The sequence below is a fragment of the Mytilus californianus genome, unplaced genomic scaffold (genome assembly GCF_021869535.1).
Source record: "Mytilus californianus isolate M0D057914Y unplaced genomic scaffold, xbMytCali1.0.p SCAF_5, whole genome shotgun sequence".
Lineage (NCBI taxonomy): Eukaryota > Metazoa > Mollusca > Bivalvia > Mytilida > Mytilidae > Mytilus > Mytilus californianus.
Genome location: NW_026262701.1, coordinates 56,720,124 through 56,738,493, shown reverse-complemented (window position 1 = coordinate 56,738,493; position 18,370 = coordinate 56,720,124). Strand labels below are relative to the sequence as shown.

The 18,370-nt window shown below is 31.6% G+C and overlaps 1 protein-coding gene across 9 annotated transcripts in view; it reads left to right on the top strand.

The window, feature by feature from the left end:
* The window catches only part of LOC127702930 (uncharacterized), a 51,191-nt gene extending 34,332 nt beyond the window's left edge, over window positions 1–16,859 (top strand). For 5 of the 9 annotated variants that reach the window (XM_052207238.1, XM_052207239.1, XM_052207240.1 and 2 more), the window contains 6 exons: window positions 6,792–6,848; window positions 9,192–9,224; window positions 10,720–10,854; window positions 11,832–12,063; window positions 13,652–13,888; window positions 14,813–16,859. In XM_052207238.1, coding sequence (XP_052063198.1) covers window positions 6,792–6,848; window positions 9,192–9,224; window positions 10,720–10,854; window positions 11,832–12,063; window positions 13,652–13,888; window positions 14,813–14,904 — 786 coding nt within the window. In that variant the 3' untranslated portion in view covers window positions 14,905–16,859. Of the gene's footprint in view, window positions 1–674; window positions 3,889–6,791; window positions 6,849–9,191; window positions 9,225–10,719; window positions 10,855–11,831; window positions 12,064–13,651; window positions 13,889–14,812 lie in introns of those variants that run through there. The other 4 variants (XM_052207245.1, XM_052207246.1, XM_052207243.1 and 1 more) reach the window with 4 other exon arrangements.
* The last annotated feature ends 1,511 nt before the right edge of the window (window positions 16,860–18,370 follow it).

Below are 18,370 nucleotides of genomic sequence, written 5' to 3'. Positions count from 1 at the left end.
GTGTCAGTCCTAGCCAAAATTCACTGAATAACCACGAAATGTTTACAGATGATAAATAAATTTTACACAAAAATTCATGAATCTGTATGAACGTTATTTACGATGAAGTTAATTAAGTGTTCAGAAGAAAGTAAGTATGAATGTAAATTTTATTTAAAGTCGGAACATATATATACACTTTAACCGTGATATAAAATATCAGCTTTGGTGAGCTCTATAACCGACTATCATATAAAAACCGCAATGAATGAACGTTACCCGATTAGAGATGAACGTTTGACAAATACACGTTATCTGATGTACACAGTTATACTGTACACGATTGACGAACGCACGATACACGGTTAAGAATGAATGATTGATGAACGCACGATACACGCACGATACACGCACGATACACGCACCATACACGATTAAGAATACACGATGCACGCACGTTACACGGAAAATACACGGAACGATGAATGATGAGCGCACGATTGGTACACGCACGATACACGCACGATACACGCACGCAACACGCACGATACACGATGAACGCACGGAATAATGGTCAGTTTGAATTTTAGAAGGTCTGTAAGAACAATAACAGTAGGGCGAAGTCTAAGGATGAACAGTTGTTTTCCAAATAAAAAAGTCTATAACTATTTTATAACTTAAGACACCATTTGTAGGCATGACTTTGTTAGCCAATCACATGGAAGCAGTTGGTGAACAGACCCTTGGGATAAAGTTGACAGTCAATAAAATTATACAACGCTAACAAGTCGTTTCTAAAACACTCTTCTGCATAAATCAGATGTAGAAATAATTTTTAAAACAGTGAAACTATCCTCTATTGTACGTTGTAACAATTTACGGAAGACGGATACTTTAGTTGACAAACAAAATAAATAGTGTCCAAGGCCAGATGATGGGGCGATATATTATGTCTGAGGGAAAAACAAACCATATCTTTTCCGAGAAAAATCTATACATTTTTTCATTTGTAACAACCTTTTTAAAAAAGAAACTGCATTGATTTCAAAATGCAATTACATGTAGCTAATCTTATTAAATATCTAGCATTGCATGACTTTAATAACCAAATAACTACAGGAAGGGAGTTAACAGTTCACTTCCAAAATCCCTTCATCGGAAAACAGTTTTTAACAGATTAATTTACAAAGATATGTACTGCAAAATATCAAAGACAATAGAATTTTTGCATTATTTAGTAATTTAAATTTGTACATTTCGGTTTAATCCACTAGAAAATAACTGTACCAAATCAGGAATATGGTAGTTGTGTTCCATTCGTTCTGTTGGTTGATATAGTCATAGATATTTGATTTTTGTCAGGTTCAATGGTCTTCCCCATTTTTGAATCTACCTTGGAGTTAATTTTTGTTAATACTTATTTTTCTAAAACCCAATGTTGTGTTTAAAATTTAAAGTAAACACTCAACTTTCTTAAATTTATTAGGTTGATATTATATTGATAGCCATACTTGCTATATAGTTAGTGATCATCTTTAGTGTTGGAAAGGAAGTCATACACATGTCAAAGAAATTACTTTTTCAAGCATTCTTAACAAAATTACTCTTAACAGATTTGTCTACACGGTACCATGTTGTATTGAAATAAAAAACTCGTGCTTGATAGCTCGAATTTCAGTCGTAGGTTATAAAAGCTATGATACAAAAAGGATAGAAGTGACAAATTTGGTAATTTTAAGTATAGATTGTTCTTTGGTTCTGTATGTTTTTCCAAATTGATGTGGCTCGTATCATATTGTTACTGCATGTTGGTTATATCCATGTATGTCACGGGAAATTCATTACTGTTTTAACTTTTCTTTCTATTTTGTCCACTATTTCCTTTTGTATAACAGCTTTAAAAGAAAAAGGAAAAACCCATCAGTTTTCTATATTAAAGTACTAATTATGGATAAATCATCTGTAATTTATAAATACCCATGTGATGTATGTAAGAGGTGAAAAAAATAGGGACACAAGACACAAGTTAAATGGTTTCCTTGGAATGTAAAAACCAAGGTTATACACATACTTATATGTATGGTATGATACTTCGAGTGTAAGCAAGCGAAGATTCTCAAAAATAAAATAAAACCGTAGACAAGTATTATTCCAAAATTATATTATGCATGTTAGGTTGTAAATATTGTTGGTAGGCATTTTAATTCTTTCAACTTCCAGTGAACAATATAAATTTATGATGAAGAATATTGTAGAAGAAAAATGTACAAAATATCTTTGATATGAATATCTCAAAAATGCGTTGCTAAATAACTATTTGTTAAATATTCTAAAAGAATCATTTGAAAAAAAAAATAAGTAGTTATATATCAAACATGTTTACTCTAGTGTATTGTATGATAATGGTTAAAAATTGACAATATATGAAAATAGAGTTTGAAACGCTATTATCAAGCGTTTAGATTTTAGCAATCCTGTTGATGGTAAATCAAGTAAAAATTAAGTTCAAACGCACGATATCCATAAAGTGTTTATCTCATTTTTTTTCTACTTACTGACTTTTGTCAAGTAATATTACAAGGATTGCATCCTGTTTGAACGTTGTTTAATCTCTTTAAACTTGAAATATATAGTGACAAAGCACGAGTTAGTACTAATTTATATGTTGATATAGTATCTTTTTGAAATGATTCGAAAATAATTGGAATAATGTGGCAATTACATACGTACCAGCTGATACTATGTAAAGTTACAGAAACAAAAAGTCCTACAATAAGACAGATCTGATTAAATCTTAATTTGCATACATTGTAAAAATACTTTGTAATATACAAATTGGTACATACAATTACCTTTTAAGTGACACTGATAGAAATATTAAAGTATTGTTACAATATTTAAACAGTTCATAAAACCTCGAATTACAGAATGTAGATATTTTTAAATGGTAAACCAATCCAATATTCTACCGAATTCGAATTACATCTTTTAGTGTGTAATCTGACTAAATACCAAGTTATGCATACGTAATTATAAAGCAGAAAGGATCAATAGTAGATATTCTTTTTTTGTCGTTTCATTAACGACAAAATCGATTTCAATGTACTTTGTGCAGTCTACAATCTACGAGATGTAAATATTCTATTCACCTTTCATAGCGGGAAGATTTTATTTTAATATCAATTAAATACTTAAATCAATATTGATGAAAGACTTCTCTAATGCAAAAATGTCCTGTATTATATTTTCCAAATAACCCCATTAGGGTAAACAAGAAAAGCGAGGTATACAATACTGATCTATTACTCTCGAATAAATCTGGTGTGCGGAACACCTTTGGTGATAACGAAAAAGTTAAAGTGTCTTCGGTTTACCTTGACGACAAGGATATAAGTTGGTATTAATTACACCTAGTGGCATTTGTGACTCTCAATTTTTAAATCTTTTGGACTAAATTACTTCAAAATGGATCCACAATGGAAAACATATCATTCTCGTATGCAGCATTTGGAACGGAATTTAGCAGACCATGATTCCCGATTTAATAAATTTGATCATCGAAATGAAACTCATTCAGCTAAGTTAAGAACGCTAGAAACACAATTAGAGGGTTTAAAATTGGATAATTCAAGACTTTTTAATGAAGTTGTTTCCTTACGTTCACATGAGCATCCCGGACAGCAAAATGTAGACCAAAGGATGAATCAGCAACCACCCGACTCATACAGATCAGGGCAACATACGGACAGATATCCTGATGAGAGGGGTCGGCCTGAATACCAACAGGACGACCGTGACCGACGAGGAGAACCACAAAGGAGGAAAGATTTAGACCGCATTGAAATGCATGAAGGCAATTTTAAGCCTTACGCTTCCAATTACTATCAAGACCAACTAAAAAGAAATCCGGTAAGCAGGTTTTTGGTAAACGAGCTAAAGTATAAATGTTCTTGTAGCGGCTAGCCATAGTTTGTTTTAATCATAAGCTTAACTTAAAAAGGTTTTCATATGTAAAATGTTGAAAAAAGCTTTTTCTTTTAACAATATTTAGCATTTTTAACAGGGCATGAATTACTTTGTAAGCGAATAGCTATGACATTGAAATACAGTATCTTACTGCATTATCCAATGTTGATATACAAATTACAATAGTGCTCACTTAATTACCTGCTTACAGTACATTTAGTAAATAATATTCCTTGTAAATGTCTTTAAATAATGGAATGAGCCATTTTAATTGTTGCTATGGAATAAAATTTTAGCATACGTATTCGATAACGATTGACATCGTATGATTTAGATGTGGTTGGCTTAAGAGTTGCTAGTGGCAATTGATTTTTGATTCAACAGACATAGACTTATCTTGCAACAACATACCTACAAGGGTTAAAATTGCCTTAGACACACCATGAAGTTGTAAATCGTTCAATGCACTCAGTCGAAAAAAAGTCATATTGTGACTTTCAACTGATATTATCAATACCAATATGTAGAAAACATGATTATACAATAGAAATTATTCTAACCAATTATATAGCCAATCTGCAAATGTCTAAAGATGGTTAAAACTGCTTTTCTAATAAATCATAGCAAATATTTAGTGATTCAGATACAAATCTCATGTCATTGAATTAAGTTATAATGGCTGTCTTTCGATGCGAAATTAAAACAAAAATTTATGAAAAGATCTGTAAAGTATACCGTTTAAACTCTTATATGATTATTTCCACTAAGTTTCATGAAAGTTTTTTTAATTTTGACCCTCAGAGTGAAGCAATTAAGGAACAATTGGCCATACCACTTTTTTCAATTTCGTCTTATAAGAAATCATACATCAAGGTCGAGAACGTTGTTGTAAGTAAAAGAAATGTCATTCAAACATATAAATCCTATCAAAAGGAAAAACCTATCTTAAATCAATTCACCTTGTATGAAATAAGATTTTTTTATATGTTGTACTATTGAAAGGATAATGTTGATGGCGGTGAATTGATAATCACTAACTATGAAGAAATCAAACCCAGTAACATGATATTAGTTATTTCTATAACGAAACCTAACTTCATTCTATACATTTTATCAACAAAACATTTCTAATATACAAGTATTTAATAGCTTTGACAATGTTTAATATTTTCATAGACGTCATCTAGCAGATTACACTTAATTGGAATTTATTTTTAACATAGCCATAGTTTCCATCGCCCAAGTTAATCATCATCATAGGTAATTATTAGTGAGAATATCAATTCATATATAAAAGCAAACTTTAAGATGTATTATACAAGAACTATCAAATTTGTGTTGCCATTGTGTCCAACATGTATGAAATATAATATAGACATCAGGGATATTGGGTTTACCTGGACTTTAAGCAGATATATATATATATATATATATAGCCAATCCGACAAGCTGTGATGGATGCGTAAATACGTAGCCACGTCTCTTTGCATGAACATCCTACCTTCCGAACATGCATATTTTGCAGTATAAAGTCTAAATTTTCCAACCTACACTCCGGTCAGCTAACTGCAATTCTAGCTAATTAGTTCAATTAACAAATTTGAAATATTTGCCACTGGACATTAAGCAAAAAACCATCAATCAATAATGAATAGCTAAACACGTGTTTTGATAAATTTTATAGAAATATTCTTTTCAGAATTATTCAGTGGTTGTCGTTAGTATCTGTGTATCACATTTGTTTTTGTTTATTTATTTTCTACATAAATTCAGACCGTATGTTTTCTCGTTTGAGCCTTTTACAGCTTACTTTAGGTAAGGGTTTTACTCATTGACCATGCATAGACCTAAAGTTGTTAACAATAGTTGTATTGTATATGATCGTTTTCTAAATGAATTATTTGAAGATTTCTTTTTCCTTTTTTGAGGGAAATGGTGGAAAGGGTGCAAGCATACGCTTACAAAACTGCTAAATTCTAATGTGAATCTAATATGGTCTAATTATCTTGAAATTTAAACTACAAGATATATTTCATTCGAATCTCAAATTCGCTTGTCGAGTACATGATTTTTTATATTTAACTTTATATTTATTGACCATGGAAATTAACGTGCAAATATATAACCAAAAATCATAACATTAAATACTGAGTGCCCTTTTCAAGTGACTGAAATGTTAAAATTCTTAAGAAAATAAATTATGTTTGCTTTTGTCGTACAAATGTCATACTATTCAAATAAAATGCTTCTATGTAAACCTAATATGTTTTGAGATTACCTATAAAATATACCAAATACAAATAAACGATAGTTGACAAATCTTAAATGAAATACCAAAGTATGTCTATTCTATACGATGTGTCTATAGGAAGAAATTGAAATTTATTTGTACATACTTATCACTTTTATTCCAAAAAGAAATTATCCTTGAAAGGTTCAAGTGGTATATGGAAAAGGAATATTTCTTTTATTATTATTTTATTATGGTGACGGGGAAATATAGGTGTACTGAGATCGGTGGTGGTTTTGTACTTGTGATATAAATATTTTAAATTCTTATAGGCTTTAATTTCCATATGAATACAAATACGTTTTAAAAGTGAGATTTTATGCTTTTTGGCAGTAAAATAGTTTCTTTTGACAAGTTATTTCGAGTTATTCAAAAGGGGTATTATTTATTTTCATTTGAGATAATATTTTAAGATTACAATGAAAGCCGTAGAAAGTTTGCTTTTTAAATGTAAATTTAATCTGTTTGAATAAAATGTTAAACTATATAAGTGTTATTTTTTTGTACAAAATTAAGGAAAGGGAGATAATTCACAAGTTCATCTCAATTTTTGTAGGTAAGAGAACAAAATCTGTCACATGAGATCTCAACTCACGCAGTACCACCTCCTCATGTAAGTCATTATCACGTGACTAATGTACCTCATTTTGTAAACTATATTATATTAACAGTTCATGTCGCCTGTGTATCACTCTTACATGGAAGTAAGGGTCAACATCCGTCGTCTGGGTCACCCAATGTCCGTTTTTCTGCTCGAATCTCAAAGTCGACAGAAGCCAACCCTACTTTTGCATATACTATTTTTCCGTAAGGCGCGACCATTTCATTGTATGGGAGGGACGAGGAGGATTTTGTAAATAAATATACTGGGTCTGAAAGAACTGAAAACAAATAATCTTGCTCAAACTGAATATTCTGCCTTCAAAATAAGTAAAATAAATGTGTACGAAAGTGGAAATAAATTTTCGTGCGGCAAATTCACGCTTATAAAAAAGCCTGCGTAGCAACAGATAAAAATGAATATTCTGTCCGCGAAAAAAAACCCTGCTCCCCCATCCCCCGAATACAAATGGTCGCTCTCTAAAGTTGAATGAAGATGTTTGAAATATTACACAGCTTCTTTTCATTTGTGTTTCGATAGATTTTTATTTGGTTCTAAATCGACAGATTTTTCTTCAGGCTTTAAGAGTAAACCAGATACTTTCTTTAATCTTCAATATTTTGTAGACAGCGTGAAGGTAAAAAAACTTTCTCATTTTTCTACAGGCTGGAAATGTTAAATGGGTAATTGTCTTGAATAAATAGAAAAGAAGGAATACGTCAATGCAGGGGCGGATCCAGCTATTATAAGAAACAGGGGGGAGGGTTCCAACCATATGTCCCCATTCAAAAGCATTGATCGTAAAAAAAGGGGGTTCCAACAAACAATATTCAATACTATATATTATAAGATAGAATTCAATGTTCATTCTTTCTTACAACAAGCTCGAAATATGTAAACCAGCTGATGTAGAAATCATGCCTTTGTTCATTCTCTCATTAAATTAAAAATTAAGATTGAAAAAAAACAATATTGCAAATCTCAACAATAGCATTTTTTTTTTATAAATGACAAAGCGTCAACTCCATCAAAACGTTAAGGTGAGTACAAATACATGGAACTAATTGATATTTTCTATTTTAATTGCCACCGTTCTACTTTATTTATAATAATGATAAAATAACAATAATGATAATATTGTTAAGCATTTGCTTGATCCACTTCGCTATCAAAAGAAACTTTGTATGGTACATGTACAGTGTATTTAACAGATCGACTTTTAAAAAATAAAATTGTTCAGAGATAGCCTACTACAGGGCTGGTCTGCATAACACCGCCTAGTTAGTTAAAATATCCGAATCTAAGTACTAACTAATCGCAGGACACGTAGAAAAAAACGTCCGTTCGGAACAAATTTTAACTTAAGTAGTTTTATGTAAATCATCCCTGATTAATAGTTTGTTAAGTAGAATATTGTGCTTATATTTGTCAATAGTAGCTAGTGAATCAAACCACATCATGCTAGAAAGGCAATTTATCCAATCAGAAGCTCTATAAGTAGTTGTGAAGACTTTATCACAGAATACTTGTGATAACCTGGCATAATATTTAAAAACTGAATGTTTTGTTGGAAAACTTGTCAACTTTTTATTTTCTGAGAGATCATTTGCTTTGACGTCACTTTTATTGTTTCAGAATAGTTGTCAGTTTGATGTATCTTCCCTCAAAATGCAAACTTGTTACTAAGTTTAAATGCAGGTGGGATGGCTTTGTATTTTGGTGAAATGACGTTTATCATTGAAAGATTTCTGACAATGTTGTTGGATGCAGTGAATCCTAAGACTCTGATTACGCCCTGGATTCGAGTTTTGTTTTTAATTATAAATGTCGAAAAAAGAGGTTCGAGTGAAGTTTGCTATAATAGTTTTCAATGTTTGTGTTGTCCCTTCCACTAAACGCTCGTTTATCCAGTTCGCCCTGGTTTCATTTGAAACTTAAACATTCTTTTATGTATTTTTTTTACATATATTAGGTGATGTCTTAGGGTTAGACAATCACGACAAATTTGCAAATCCGCTATTACAAGATTCCTCATCACTTTATATTACTATATCAGTCTATTTAAATAATAGTACGACGGGTGGTATGTTGGAGAAGGAACTGCTGCCTGTAGCACCAGATTTTACCCCCAGTTTTTGATAGGTCTGTGTTGTTCAATCTTTAGTTTTTCTGTGTACTGTTTTGTTATCATTGTTGTATGTCTTTTCGCATTTTGATTTTATCTTTTCGATAATGGTGTTCATTTTTGTATTGGACTTTTTATTGGTGCCTGGTATTTTCTCTCTCATTTTACATGTAATTAAATGGCCCTTTTGTCTTCAAATCTATTCCTATATTTACCTGTTTTTATTTCAGATTGACTACAAGTCGACAGGAAACATTGAACCTGTAAGTATAATGAGAAATATTATCTACATGAACATAAAGCAGACAGCAGCAGATAATTAACTATCATCTATCTTAAGGATGTACTTAGGTGAAATTAAAAAAATCTTGATTTTGAAATTGATACTATAAGTCAGAAGAGCATTAGTTTAATGTTAAGGAACAAAATAAGTTAAAACTATTGAAAGGTTATGGAGCTCCTTTTCGAGATATCTATTTTTAAAAAAATGGCGGGAAAAGGCTGACGAGGACTTTTACCTTATATTTTGCATTGGTATTATTGGGGTCTCAAATCGAAAGAAAAGAAATCTAGAATCTGTTTTAATTTTGGTAAATGAACTTTTATGAGCTATTGAAGTCTTATATGAAAAGAAAAATGGGTGTTACGGGGCAAAATATTTTACCCTATATCGTAGGAAAAAAACCAAGGAGTTCGAACATCTGAAAAAAAATTCCAAAACCTGACCTAAGTATATTCTTAAAAAAACAACAAAACAATAAAAGATAGAAAATGGCGACCCATATGATTTTGCCCTTGTATTTGTCAAAGGAAAAACAGGACGGTATAAAAGCGTTCTTACTAAATGACTCATTTTGTTTACATGATTTCATTTTCTGTACATTGCTTTAAGAAGAAAAGATAAAAAGAAAATAAAACACACAGAATGAATGAAAATAAATATAAGATTGCAGTTTGAAGACACCAAGAAAGCCCTTGATATTGAATTTGCATAAAAAATGACACACACTGATAATACTTGACAAAACCTTAAATTTTACAGTTTCTAAGCATCATCCTTTTATCATTTTGTATCAAGAGAATACACCATTATCAATGATAAACATGTTGTCCGTGAGCCCTTTTTTTATCTTATTTTTGTGCTTAATACAAAAATAGCTTCGGTCAATGCTTATTCACGCCAACAAACTTTTAAATATCATATTTAGTATTGATCAAATAATCAGATTTTATACCCCGTCTATATATGAATGTAGGGAATTACGCTTTTTTGTCTGTCCGTCCGTCGAGTATCCGTTCAAAGTTTTGGTCTGAGGTTGTTTACCTTGAAGTTATAGTCACATCAAACATCACATTGAAACTTAGTACAGACGACATGAAAGTATATGCTAAATAAAGGGGTTTGATTAAGATTTAGCTGTGCACTGAAGATGGGAGTGTGACTGGGGCATTGTGTCCAATGGACACTTATTCTTGTTTATAGCATTATCTAGCAACTTTTTTTTTTATTCTAGCGAACTCATACTAATACAGCCAAAAAAAAAAAAAATAACAACAATAAAATTTAGAATACTTAAAAAAATAAATATAATAATATCATTTAAACAGTATACAAAAGTATTAACTTAAAGGCGATGATGAATTATTACATAACTGTAACAAATTTCGTCGAAAATACTTGCCTTTATTTTTCATTTACTTTTTATAGTAATGTATATATAATTTGATATTTAATCACCTTTTTTTCTACACATCTAGGTTTCTAGACCAGAGAGTGGAGTTTACCTTTTCATCAGAACTCACAAAGATGCTCTGTCAGATATTAAGACAAGCTTTCAAAAACACAAAACAATGTTGAATCAGAGTGGGATGTTGACTGGAATATCAACAAGGGTACTTACTATGTTTTTTAGAACCAAGTTTACATGAGGGGGTGAATAGGGTAAGGGAATATGGGAATGGGGGGCGGGAACCGGGGGAAGAAAGAATTAAAAATAGGGATATTCTGGGAAAATTTGTTTGATCGATTTTCGTCTGGGAGTAAGGGTGGTGGGGAGTAGGAGTGAGGGAATTGGAAGTAGGGGGAGGAAGTGGGAGTTGGGGGTAAGGAAGTGGGAATCATGGACCCCCTTTTTCACCCCTCTTACATGCTTGATTATCATTTAGTTCAACTAAAAAAGCGTGTTCAATTAATGAGTTTGACAAACTATTTAATTGTTGGCAACTTAAAAAAAAAACTCTTTACAATATGAAGTTGGCTGCATAATGTGCGAGTTTCATTTGTGATTGTCATTTTTTGGTTGGCAGCTTTAAAGAATTATGTGTGCGAAATTCATTTGGAATTGAGATTTCTTATTGTCTGGTAAACGTATAATCTATTATACAACTGTTGAATGCACGAGTCATTGTCGGATGTAGAAATATATAATGGTATTATGATGCATTAACTACTGAGATTTGTCAGTTTTATACAACCTTCGTTTTGTTTAAAAGGCAATTTGGAATTAAGAGACGTATTAGGAAGCTTAATTACATTTTTATAATAAAAAAAGTATTATAGAATATATTTTTAGCGACAAACTGTTAAAATATCAGTGTTCTATCTACGAAGCTGCTGCAAACAACTTATAATTAGTTTATTTTCAAATATAACTCCTTGGCAATAATCAGGTGAAAAAAGATATTAACTAATTTACAAGAAATTAGTCCACTAGTAAATAATACGAAGGTATACAGGATACTTTGTAAACGTTTAATAGAAATTTGAAGAAGATTTTATAACAACGAAGAGTCGTATATTTCGATTGGGGTTTTCAATTTATTAAAACCTGAAAATTTAAAAATTCCATTTTAATGATATATATTTCTAGGTAAGAATTACTGGTGACTACAGCAACTGGCAACTGAAACGAGGACCGGCGTTTGAAGACCATGGAGTTACTGAGTATGACACCGATTATATTGTGATAGTTCTGTGGTTCCCAAATGCAAAGGCGGCTAAATATTGGATTGACTATGATAAAGACTTTAAGGGGGCGTCGTTTCCAGCTCCATATGGGCGTGACATGGTTATTGTGCCAATCAATTACATTCCACCAGAAGGTATGTCTAAAATGTCTATCAGTTTGAGAAAATGTAAAGTATAAATCATTTGTTTGCAGCATATGTTACAGTAATTGCATATATTTTATTTAACTCGGTTTAAATAAATTTTTCTTTCATGTGCCTATCCCAGTTATGCAGCATGTAATCCAGTGGTTGCCATTGAGTGCTGTCTGTCATTTTTGTTTTTTGTTTATTGTTTCTAGCATAAATCAGGCCGTTGGTGTTCTTCTTTTAATGAATTCACAGTTTGTAATGCAGGAATCTTTTTATAGCTATACGATATGCGTCTTTCTCATTGTTGAGGGCCGGTACAGTGCCCTATACTTGTTTATATTTTCGTCCTTTAGTAAATAGTTGCCTATTTGGCAATCATACATGTATGTACCCCGTCAATATGAAGAGATCAATAATACTAGTTCCCTAGGGGTAAAGAGTATAAAAGGATCGTCAGTTACAGAAAAAAAAACAATAATAAAATATCTACAGTGTGAAGATATCTTCTGCATTATAGTTTTTGGGTTCTCAATGCTCTTCAACTTCGTGTTATGTGTTTCATAAAAATGTAGATTATTTCAATTTCAACAATAAAGTAAGTCATTTAAAAAATGATACAATAAAACTTGAGAGGATATTAAAATCAATCATTATTTTTCAATAGAAAAGAAGGGGATAAGAATTCTGAACTTGGAATCGCAAAGAATTTCACAGAAAATCCATCAATCTGAAGTTCAATTATATTTCAATGGACTAATAACTGGATTCTGGTCAACATCTTAACTGTTACGGGCAAATATGCGCCAAAAAAGAGGACAGCTTTTCATTCGAATAATTTATTGATTCTTTTGTTTACTTGGCGCGCAGTGGCAAATAGTTCATGAAATTTCTGGACGACAACAAATTTACAATAAATCGATTAAGTAGGTTCTGCAAAGTGCGCCAACAAGGTTGGGAAATATGGACTGTCATTGGTAAAGGGTATGTTTGTTTAGGGCAGAAGTAAGCCTTGCAACAGGCTGCCTGCGGGTCCCTCAAAAAGTACCAACAAGGGCTTTTTCTAACGCACAGAGAGCGTGGCACCTTCCCTCCACTAGGCAGCGGATATAACATTGTCATTTAGATTGGACGTGGCTGCGTATTTATACATCCCACACTGGCTGAAGAGATTTGCGATTTGGATGTACTAATTAATTAGTTGGAGAAACTGTGACCTGTATTGTCGGATGTTTTAGCTATGTGACTCGAAAGGATAATACAGCCTTATCATCTATTTCACTCAGATTTCTTCTGTGGAGATCTTGCGATATCTTTTTAGAAATTAACAATTTCGCAAGAAAATTTTTGGTTAATCTCTAATTTTTTTCTAAATCCAATTTGATACATACAATAAGAGTTGAAGAAAAATTTGAAAATATTCTTAAGCTGATGAAAAATTCTTTAGATTAGCCAAAAAAAAAAAACAGCCTTACTTACATCTACGTCATTTGGTGTGTGGTGGATAGTTAGCAATCATACCACATCGTCTTATTTTTCAAAATAAATTGTATCAAATAAAAATGCACAACCATCTATCTCTTTATAATTGTAGACGGATCATGTAGAACATTCTTACTTACTGAATATCCAGCAGTGAAACATCCAGATTACTTCCGAACAGAAATAATTGAACCAATGAGAGACATTCTACGTGACTATAACTGTGAACCTTTTGTTGTACGTACAAACAACGCTAGCGTTGATCGTAGCAGCTGGATTGGAACCGGAAGTACCCTTGCTGTACATCGTTTCCCTAACGACACAGAGGCTCAAAGATTTCTTACAGATCGTAAGTAAAATGAAGTTTATGTGTTTTTTCGGTACCTTAAAATGCGAGAAAAAGAAGTCTGTGGATTGAACTATAAACTACTTAAATTATTGTATTTTGTTTTACCAATATATCAATTTCAGTAGTATATGTACAAGATGAATCGTTATGGTGTTTCTTAGTGGCATATATTTTTTTCTATAAAAAAAATTTTTAAATTTCATTTTTTTTTTATTAAATCGCTAGCATTGACATACATACATACCTCAACATAACTGTTTTCCATATCAGTACTCGAAAACGCAAAAGATACATAAGATATTCACAAAAAGAGAGACGAAAGATATCCAAGGGGCATTCATGAGGGTAGGAATGTCCTTTATCGTCAACCATCAAACGTCCGTTTTTCGCTGCCGTTAGCGTCAAATGAGCCTTAAATTTTATAGTCATTCGTCAAATCTCATTTTACAGCTACCGTTAGCGTCAAATGGAGTAAAATGTTTATCGTTAAGTTATTTTAACAAATATTTTACCGTCATTCGTCATGTGGGGTACCCCATTCCTACCCTCATGCATAAGTCGAAAATAAAATGACAATGCCTTGACAACAAATGAAAAACGACCTAAAAAGACATAACAGTATACAAAACACAACATAGAAAACTAAAGACTGAGCAACACGGAATCCCACCAAAAATCGGGTGTGATCTAAGGTGTTCCGGAAGGTTAAACAGATCCTGCTGTACATGTGGCACAATGCATCAATAATTATTAAAACTATATGATATACTACATGAATTGTTCTGAATATCCGGCATTTCAGTATCATTTCTTATCCATTGATATTTTTGCTGATAAATGGTTCACCATATTTTGTAAATATTGCGTTTTTAATGTTCATTCCTTTTTTTTTTATTGATTAATCTTATTTATATTCTATTGCAGCACGTGCAAGAAATTTAAGAGGAAAATTGAATGGTGTCACAAAAGGAGGCCGACATACTACTGTCAAGTTTACAATAACAGATTTGGTATAAATATACAAATGTCAATATCATAAACACTTCCAATTGCTGCCATACAATGTATGTAGGTAATACATTGACCGTTATGTATGTATAATACCAATACGTGTATTTTTATTCACAGAGGAATTGTAACAGTATGAAAGCAAAATCATCTCCCATGTTTAAGTTAAGCAATATTTCCCATCCAGATAGTTTGTATAGCCAAGACACTCACAATTAACATTTTCTTTGAATACATTTAGGTGAATTTCTGTTATTGACCTAAATGTAAAATACGCAGTGGCGGATACAAGGTGGGGGGGGGGGGGGGGTACGTTCCCGGGGTTGGAAAACCCCTTTTTCGACGATCAATGCTTTTGAATGGGGACATATGGTTGGAACACCCCTTTTAAAAAATGACTGGATTCGCCCCTAATACGCATTTTTCTTGAAACCATTTACACATATACACATAGAAAGTTCTAATCCTACCATTTACACAGATGGGAGATAACTCACGGTTGACTAAAAGAAAAAAAACCTAACTGTTTTGTTCATCAAAAACAGGATACTATATAGTATTACACATTTATAATAAACAGCCTAAACTGTTAACAGACTTTGTTTCGGGAAACTATGTTTAAATCAATTTCCCAGTTTATTATTTCCAATACCTCGATTTTAATATATTGTTGTTCCTAATTGTTTAGTTATATCGCTGCATGGTTTCTAAATCCAACAGAGAGAGAATATATTTTGTCTCGTAACTCATTGCAATATTTGTATGTGCATTATTTGATTTTGTCAGTCTTAAATCATGTCAATACTAACGAGAAATTAAGCATAAGCCATTGAGAAAAAATAAAATAAATATTTTCAGCAGTATGTTTTGTACACGAGGAACTGGGTTGAAAAAAGGGGGGTCTTCATGTCAGTATTCTTTAATATTTAGGTCATTTTTTCTATTTTGTTTCTATTTTTTGCCATTTATGCTCTATTCTCTTTATTTAAGCTGCCAATTTTTATCTATTCTTTATTATTTTGGCAAGCTTTCTCTCTTTGTTGTGAATCTTTTTTAACCCCCTTTGGGACCCTCATAAATTGCTATTTACCAACTATTGTTCAAAATTCCTATGGATTTCATATTTTAGTCTTTGAAGAGGAAATTCATGTATTTATATCTGATATACTGTTAGTTTCAAAACATAGAAGTTTGAAAGTAAATTATTGTTAAATGAAGATTACTTTACGCTTAAGTTCATGTTAAAACTAGGCTTTACTTCTATGTTGTTAATTTCTATGTCATTTGGTCTCTGGTGGAGAGTTGTCTCATTGGCAATTATATCACATCTTCTTTTTTTTCTAATTTTTACATGCACATGTACATGTTATACAGTTTATGATATATGCTTCTAATTAGCAAATTTGAAATCTAAATTAAAGTCTTTTTGCGCATTTACTCCACGTCAGTTTTAATACCCAGAACTACGAATTTCTGTGGCAAGGAAAACCATGGAAGTAAAATGAAATATAATACTTCTATGGGACTAATTTCTCTTCGTTTACGCTACGAACGGAGACGTTTGAAAACTTTATTAAACAGTTCAATATTCGAATATACAATGGATATCCAATACTTGTTAGACATTAAATGAGTACTGTGCAAGAAATAAAAAAAAGTATAATATATATTTGTGGTGCATGTTTTGTGCCTCATGTAACAATATTCATAGTTCTATTTTTTATTCTTTTATTCCAATTATTGTTTTGATAGATATGTGTTATGGATGGGGGTTTTTGTTTGACTATGTGATATTGTATATAATATTTTGAATGTTGTTTAATTACCTGAAAATATAATAATATAAGAGATCTCTGCTTTTCAAGAAATCTATGTATACTGTTTTATATGTATTTATATTCAAAAGAAAACTTTGTATTTAGGTATGGAATTGTGTTTTATAAATAAATCATCTAAATAAAAAGAGTCTTTGAATAGAGAAACCATAGAAGTAACATAAAGATATAGACAATAATATATAAATAAAACACACTTAAAAGTGCGTTAAATTTTTTTTAACATAAAAAAACATTATCAACAGAGGCGAAGACGAGATGACAATGTTTTTTTGGGGTTAACGGCTGTTAGCTCTTCACCCTGAATTAGATAATTCTTTTACATTAAAGAGTTGAAATTTAATTATTATCTGCTAAATTTTAAATTATTGATAGCTTTGCATGAGAGGGTATTGTTTAAAAAAAATGTTACCCCCTGAGCCATGTGTAGTAGAAGGTCACACTCGTTTCGACCAAAGGAAAATGCATTTTAATACAAAGTAAAGGGTTTTTCTAATATCGATTTAAGAGACATGGGATATCTGTACGCCAAAGAGACAACAACCCAACGCTAAATGTCAACGTTCAGTTTTCAACAATATGCATGTGTCAATACAATATGTCTTTACAGTCAAGCTCCTTAGTCTAACAGGGCATTGAATATTTGACAGATTATTGAAGACTTGCCATAAACACATTTTCCAAACACTACCATAAAAAATAAAAAAAAACAAAACAAACACATTAAAATATAGCAACTGGCGAGGTTCTTGACCTGGAACAAACATATAAACAAGCATGTGGCTTGGTAAAACTAGTGTTATCACATCTCCACCTTTTCCTAATTTCAATCCTAATTTCAATCTCGATCAGTAGACTAACAAAAGGGGCACACAAGAATATACAATAGAAGGTCACTACAGGGAAAGCACTTGACCATGAAGATAATTATAGAAGTATATAAAACATGAAAAAAAAAATAACAGTTATATAAATTTAAAATAACTTTAAAACTTTTACAGTGGAAAGAAAAACGGGCAGCAGATTCTATCATTAATCAATCGTAAATCAGAAAGTTGGTTTTCTCATGAGAATTGTTGTTCATTTGTCATACCGGGGTCTTTCATAGCTTACTATTCGGTGCTTGTTTTGTATATTTTTGGAGACAGTACAGCGCCCTCCAGTTATATCCTCGTCCTCTGGTCTCAGATGGATAGTTGTCTAATTAGTAATCATTCCTCGTCTTCTTATTTTTACATTCAACGTGTTTAATAAATAAAGACGGCAGGAGATACAAAATGTACATTTAAAATATAAGAAGTCAATGAAAAATCATATAAAGGAAATACGAAAAACAACGAAAAGACAAATCAGTCTACAAAAAACTAAATGGAAATACCCACGGAGCATCACGAACCCTTAAAAACGGGGGTGATTTAATCTGCTGATTTGAAAGGGTCACGACAATTCGTACCTTCACCAACTCGTACTTCCACAAACTCGTACTTCTGCCAACTCGTACCCAATAATTTTTTTATTATTTTTAATATATACATTATAGTTCTTATTTTCTTTCATATATCATGATAATATAGCAACATACAAATAAAGTAAAATATAATTTGCATGGTAATAATATGTAAAACATTTGGACTTTTTT